This window comes from Penaeus vannamei, chromosome 3, assembly GCF_042767895.1.
Source record: "Penaeus vannamei isolate JL-2024 chromosome 3, ASM4276789v1, whole genome shotgun sequence".
NCBI classification, from domain to species: Eukaryota; Metazoa; Arthropoda; class Malacostraca; order Decapoda; family Penaeidae; genus Penaeus; species Penaeus vannamei.
The window spans coordinates 24,715,631-24,723,130 of NC_091551.1; the positions used below are offsets into that span (position 1 = coordinate 24,715,631).

Below are 7,500 nucleotides of genomic sequence, written 5' to 3' on the forward strand. Positions count from 1 at the left end.
CCCCTCCCTCCTTATCCCTCTCCTTCCCTCTCCCTCCCTTTCCCCCTCCCTCCTTTCCTCGCACTGTCCCCATCCCCCTCTCCCTCTCTACCTTCTATTTCTATTTCTATTTCTATTTCTATTTCTGTTCCTTTGAAAACTGAAAAAAATGATTTTGTTCACCCTATCACTAGCATTCATTGGACCCTGCTGAATATGGGACTCCAACACAGCGACATGTGAAAGCGGTCATTGACTTAAGCCGAGGAACTTCCGTAACACCTGTAATGTCTACCTTGTGTGGAAAACCCATGAGTATGCTACACGGCAGAACGCTCTAGCCACACAAGTACACGTACACGCACACGCAGATACACATATATGCAATTCCACGGATGTATATTATGCATTCATACACATTATCTGCCCTGAGACTAGTAATGATGAAAGTATGGGATTAAATGTGAACTCGTCACACCACCACAAAAGTTGGTGTGATGATGGAGAGGCCCAGTTGTAGGTCTCACATCCGCCGCGCTCTTGACAGCAGAAAGGGGGTTGGAAGCAGGTTAGATCCAGCTCGGCCAAGTACGGTGTGCAGCAGGTAAGATGGGCAGGTCACAGCAGGTTCTGAGGCGTGGTGTGGTTGGAAGGAACGTGTTTGAGAGGTTGCAACAGCGGTCTTGTGCTGCCGCCCCCGCAGGCTGGGACGGGCGGTGGTGTGGGTCGCTGCCGCCATTCCATCTGCCTGTTTCCCGCCAGATGTAAGATTATCGAGCCTCGTTATTAGACCTCGGCTTTGTCGCAGTATTGTGGCCTTTTGGCTTCAACGGCTCTGGTCTGCTTTGTTATGATTGCATGTGTAATATATTATAAAAGTAAAGAAGGGCGAGTTTTAATAATGTAGAGATTTTCAGCGAACAGCACCTAGACACGACTGGCTCTCACTATGACGTCACCACTTGAACATGAAGTCATCTCTCGCTCCACCTATGGCAGTAACCGACAGTACGTTACCACGTATAACAAAATCTTTCCCTTCCCTGTTGGTGAGGGAGTACCAAGAAGCTTCATTTGAAAGGGAATTAGGCGGTATTCATAAACAACTGGTGATCTTGGATATGAAAAGAATGATTCAGAGGTTGATAGGTTGAGAAGTAGCCGAGCGAGAGCGGGAGGAGGATACTGTTAAGCTCACAAGAAAACCTTTGCCCAAGTGGTTTCAGTGCCACCATTTTTCTATATGTTTATTGTATACTCAGGGCGACGCCGTAAACTCGGTTATTGTCTCAGAAGAAAGGGCAGGCTGGTGTAGGTGGAGAAACTGGTCGGTGTACCGAGCCTGGGCTAATTCTACTCAAGGGAATGTGTTATTGTCATCAGAGGGATTTGCTTTAAAATTAGAAAGCCTCGCAGAAGAAGTAAGAACGCTGAAATGTTATTGATTTTGTTTAGGGAAATGAGAGTACCGTTTACAAGGAGAAGAAAAAGGTAAACGTTAATGGCTGCTGATGAAACGTAGAGTAAATTGGCGCCTTTGATGAGATTGTTAATGGCGTGCAGATAAGGTTGGCCAACGTGATGGAAATGGTCGGGGCGGTGTTGTCCGCCAGGCAGGGTCTAGAGGAGGGCTGTTCCGACCCTGTCATTAGTTAACCCTGACCATTCCCTTGTCCCACTTGCCCCCGACCCTCCCCCCTTCGCGCGCTCTTACCTGGCCAACCTTCCGTTCCCTCGGGTTCCCTCCCTCCCTTTCTTTCGGCCTCCCCCTCCCCCTTCTTCCCTTTCCCCCTCCCCCTTCTTCCCTTTTCCCCTGTTCTCTCCCTTCAGGGTAATTGAATGTGGTCGGTAGTTCATCCCAAGGTTATTGTAAAATGTCACGAGGTAATATTTTCCCCTTGCGAGTCACGAGGGCGAAATAAGGCGCCTCCTTTGCTCAGTTTAGGCGTCATAATGTCTTAGGAATTATTTCGCGGTGCGTCAAGAAAATGAAGTAGCTTTGCCATAGGACGCATTAGCACACACAGGTCTCACAAATACCCACATGCTGTATGCGTCCAGGGCTGTCCTGTTTCCACATACCAGGGTAACTATGTCCGCGTTATGAATCCTCCCAAGGCGGCGGGTAGGTGCCATGGAGAGAGACTTGTATTCGAGAAAGGATGAGGAGGCGCCTCACGAGCTATAAATACCATGCCGGTGTGTCGGCTCCCTCTCCTGTCGTCTTCACGAAAGAGAGTAATGTCGGCATACCATGTGACTTCCCCAGTTGTTCACGATTATATATTTTTACATTAATTTGCACGGTGTGGCATGGTGCCAGCCTGTACGAATGTCTCCAAGAAGCAGTATTTTAAGGTCATCCTTATCATACACGGAACTAGTATAGTGCTCTTTATTCTTGCAGTCTAAATCCCCTCGCATCTCGCCTGAGGTCTGCTCTTCCTTTGAAGCTCGTCTCTTTAGTGCCCCTTTTATAAATTGTTTCATCGATGTATCTTCAGAGTTATTGCGATCCGAGGCCTGTAGATTTGGTAAATAATGGTAGCAAGGCATGCTGGAAGGAAAGAGGATCAATTTTAGTTGGCCTCTCTTGTTCAGCTTGCTCCCCGTAAAACGATATGCACGTATGAGATTCTCTTTTGTTCACCATGGGTCTCATTCCCGTATGCGTGCTCTGAAAGCGAGTGTAGACCTGTGTATTCCGAGTGCTCACTAGATTGAGGCCTTGGATGACAGAGGCGGGACGGACTGGGGATTCCCGTGTAGCAAGACCCCGACTGTGCGGCTCGGGGGCGTGCTGCTCGCCGCCTCGCGTCGACTTTGCTCTTTGTTTATGCGGAGAATGGCGATGGCTAAAATAGATGTAGAGTTCAGCGTATGTACATAAGTGTTAATTTACTCGTGTTAACGCTCGAAAGGATGGCAGCATTGCTTATGGTATGATGCGAAAGGAAGTATTCCGATTACGAGGGATGTTTTCACTTAGCGAGGATAGAAAAGCGACCTATACTGGGAGCAACGGTATTGGCAATCGTTTCCAAACAAGATGTTCTTGATCCCCTTTTTCTTGGTGCGTAGTGATCGTATAATAATCATTTACATTTCTCTTTTTTCAGTTATGGCCCCGTGCAGAGTGTTAAGGTGCTGGCGGGGGGCGGAGTGGGCGGCGAGGAAGGGAGTGCAGGTATATGCGCCACCGTGGCCTTCGTGGATATCTGCTCGGCAGCTAAGGCCCATAAAGCTGATAATCGGTTGGAGGACCGCTGCCTCAAGACTACTTACCACGAGGCCTCCCTGAGTGCCCTCTCCTCGCCCCAATATACCCCACCCATTCACCTACATAGGGAACCGCCCTCCCACCAGTACACGCCCACGCCACCACCCGCGCCCAATTCTAACAACCCTGCCCTAGCCGCCCGCAGTCCCAGATTCTCTGGGTAAGTAATCTTTTGCAAGTATTTTAGCTACTTAAGATAGCCTGTATGAAGCGTTCTCAAATCTATGATACACATAGGTTTTTACATACGAAATTATCCATATTTCATTTTAAAACTACCGTGTTTCATTTTGCGAACGCTTTCGCGTTTTGCTAATGTGAACTGATGCTACAGTACATGGAGCTTTACAATCCATCCTTCTTTACGCCGGCCTGTGTTGTGATCACGGTGGCTGTGCCACGCCAGAGAGGGAGGTTATTAGCTGTTCTGCCTCGATTGTGTCACTATCGAGGTTTTGGAACCCACACTATCAAAGCACATGTGACTTATTGACTGCAGTGATGATGTCTCCGCAAAGTAGTGTGTTAGTGGTTAATAGTGAAGTGTCAAGCCTTTTCGCGAGATTATACGTCAGTCCCTGTGTAATATTCAGTGTCGAAAGTGGCATTCGAAAGGTGGTGGACCCATGTATATAGTGGTGTGCCTGTGCTATTTTTCATCCTATTTTTCCCAACGGAAGCAACCCAGAGGAGGATTATATCGGGATACCTGCCATGGAATTAAGCGCCGGTCCTGGGATGTACAGCAAGTATAGGATTAACCTTATATCGACACTTCTCGACTACCGACGCCTGGATGGAAGTATGGAGTCTGCTGCTTGCTCTTTATTGTGGCAGATGATCATCTCACTGTGTAGTGTGATAGTGTGTAGTGGTGCCAGGTGCTCAGTGATGGTGCTAAGTGAGGCTTGTTTTGGCCACGAGCACGTAGATCAACCGTGCAGTGATCAGTGGTAATATTCTCCCTATTTGTAAATGATATGAGGTTATATCCAAGTTGGTATGAATCAATGGCTATACTTATAAGTGCAGTGCTGTCCATACCCTAGTGATTATATCTACGATAGTGTTACAGTGTAGTGCTTAAATTAAGCAAAGTAGAGTTGATAATACTGTGAGTGTGGGCATAGTGGGAACGTGATCACCTTTGGGAAGTGACGGCAGTGGAATGTGGAATATGCGGCCTGTATTACCGTCTACGGCGGCCGTGCTACCAGGTAGGTCTACGGATGGATTGTAGCTCATTATTTGTACTGATGTATCATGTTCACTTTTTGATGTTGTGAACTGACTATTAACAAAGGAACGTTGTTTCCCAAGTGTAACCTACGCGTAAGTTTTACAAATGTCAATTATCAGTTCATGCCATATTTGGTTAAACAGACATTTGATATATATATATATATATATATATATATATATATATATATATATATATATATATATATATATATATATATATTTATTTATGTTGTTTGAGAAATATTTAGTTGAATTGCTTTTTTTGTTTGTGCGCTCAGAAAGAAGCCAAACAAAACATTGGTTGCGTAGTGACCGAACACAGCATTTAGCCGTTTGAGGAGCTGCATATGTTTGTTCATAGGACGAGGGTTCTGTCATGCAATTAGAAATGGGTGATATATTTCTCGGATATTGGTTGTCAGACATTACAACATGAGAGATTGAACGTAATTGTGATGTAAGAATAATGATAGACGATATCAGCAGTGCAATGTGCGTTGCGTATAAGGCTGGCGAAGGCGATAATTAGAAGGCTCGTTGTGGGTTGATGTTTATGTAATACCTGCTTGGCAAGTTGATTACAGATCGGGTCATTTGATGGCGATCCCAGTGTGGAGTTCGAAGCCTTCTATTCGGTTCTCTTAGCGTGAGCACAGCATATTTTGCGACGTAAGCATTGGCGATGCAGTGCGCAGTAGAGGGAGAGCGCCGCCTTCCAGTATGTGGAGAGTACCAGAAGCTGTCCAGGTGGGGGGAGAAGGCTGGGAGGGGAGGGGATGTTGGCAAGGAAGTGAGTCATCCATCGATCTGGCGTCATGGACACAGCCACCACCACCTGCAGGCCCCGCTCGAGAGACCTCCGCCTACCTTCCAGCCTTCTTCGCTTCAGGACTAGCGAACATCCTTCTTTCTGTATGGGCGTTGCGTTTCTCGGCAGTGTGTCTTGCGATTCGTTTGTGTGTGTGTGTTTGCCTGCGTGCATGTGTGTTTAGATATGTATGTGAGCATATTCATATATACATCAATATTTTATGTCTGTGCTAAATCCTAGCGCAGTCAAAATGTTAGTCGTTTACTTTGGTGAATTTGTTGCTGTTTGTATACGATTTTTTAAGTCACTTGACCTCTTGGGTTCAACAAATCCAGAGAAACGAATTAAGGCAGAATTAACCAGGACAACGGAGCGGTTCCGTAAAATCTCGCCTTCACTCGAAAAAAATGCTTGACCTTCTTGCATCATTTTTCCTGTTCTAAAAAGTATTGCGTATGAAGCTTGCATTTGCCGGTCTCTATGCCTGTAGATGGACAATGCAATCACGTTTTCATAACCATTTATCGGGTTTTCCTGAGTATTTATAGAATGATGCACATATTCTCTCTCACTCACTCCTCACTCCTCCCTCCCTCCCTCCCCACTCCTCCCTCCCTCCCTCCCTCCTCCCTCCTCCCTCCTCCTCCTCCTCCTCCTCCTCCTCCTCCTCCTCCTCCTCCTCCTCCTCCTCCTCCTCCTCCTCCTCCTCCTCCCCCTCCCTCCCCCATCTCCCTTTCTCTCTGCGTGTGTATGTGCGCGTGCGTTCCGACGTAAAACCATACAGTGCACACAAATCATTAGATCTGAATTAATATGTAGCCTTTATTGTTTTCTCGTACGAGAGTTTAAGAAAAAAAAATGTAATTAAACCTTATGCTAAAATCCGCCTTCGTTGATTGAACTGGGAAGCGGAGCATGAAATGGCTATTGCACAAGTAGACGTCAATAATACGAGATTCACTTTTGAGGATTTCAGAAACTAAAGAAATATGATAATTTTATCGTGAAAGGGGTTTGCATTTCCTTCACACTTGGAGCATGGAATTAGTAAACGAATTTTCTCTGGCGTCTTCTGGAATACTCACACCCTAGGTGAGTAGTCGATGAACAACATTGTTTATATTTATGCTGCTTGCTTTTTGGGAATTTCTCGGTATATTTAATCTTGTCTAATTTTTATGGTGTCCTTTTCGTTTTTTCTCACTTACCACTCTAAATTGAATAGTTGAAAGATATTGCACGCAAGATCTGGTCTTGGATTTCGTATATATGACTTTATGGACTTTATCCTGCTACGTACCGCCTTCGTTGTGATTGCATCATGCACGGTAGTTTTCCTACCTTGAATAAAATGCCGGTCAGTTTTCGAGGAAGTGGAGTTCGAAAGATCACGAGTGAGTGAGTCCGCGAACGTTCACAATGTTTCTGAATTAGCTTTACGTGTATCTTCATTTATCAAAAGCTCTTAATTCAGTTATTATGAATGTCCGGCTGATGACCTCTTCTTATTATTAATCTACGAGGCAATATCTTTGCATTTTGGATTTGGGAAAGAACTCGCCGAATTGAATGGAAGCAGCGGCCTCATGATTGCCCTGTTGCAGCTATTAGTAACCCGTCATTATGCCACACCGTGCTCTGCACTGCACTTCATCTGCGTTAGACGAAGGGCTGTTAGGAGTCTGCGATACGATGTAGTTTCGATGCGATTTTGAGTAGCCATTGTTATCATCACAGATTTTGTGTCATATCTGCTGGGGCGAAGCACGCTGAGTGAACAGGCTGTCGTTAAGCATTGGTATATTAGTATTTTTTTATGGTTTGTTAAAGCACGTCAGGCTATTTTGGGTCATAAAGTAAATTAAAAGGTAAATTCTTAACAGAGAATACGGCCCGATCGTTTCAACAGTAACTTCTTCGGCAGTATAGTCGGAACATGGAAAACTATGGGAAAGACAATGGACTGTTGGCACAGTCTAATGATGTAGTATGCATGGTGCACAATGCAAGATTATGATGTGTGTAAGCGGTATGTATGTGTAAGATCACTGATTCAAATGCTGGATGACGAAGCTTGACGGTACAATTGTAAGAAATGAAGGATAAATAATTTTGTCAGATTTAGGAACTATGTAAGTGCACGAAAAGATGACGCGAGTCATACTAAACGTTTTGGTCAGGTCCTGGT

General features: G+C 45.3%; 1 protein-coding gene across 1 annotated transcript; it reads left to right on the top strand.

The window, feature by feature from the left end:
- Positions 1–3,097: 3,097 nt before the first annotated feature.
- LOC138867367 (msx2-interacting protein-like) lies at positions 3,098–4,605 on the top strand (the record flags this gene model as incomplete). Its single annotated transcript, XM_070142756.1, is given in 1 exon segment — positions 3,098–4,605. A coding segment is annotated over 1 exon segment (326 nt), but the record flags the coding sequence as incomplete, so codon positions are not given.
- Positions 4,606–7,500: the final 2,895 nt, after the last annotated feature.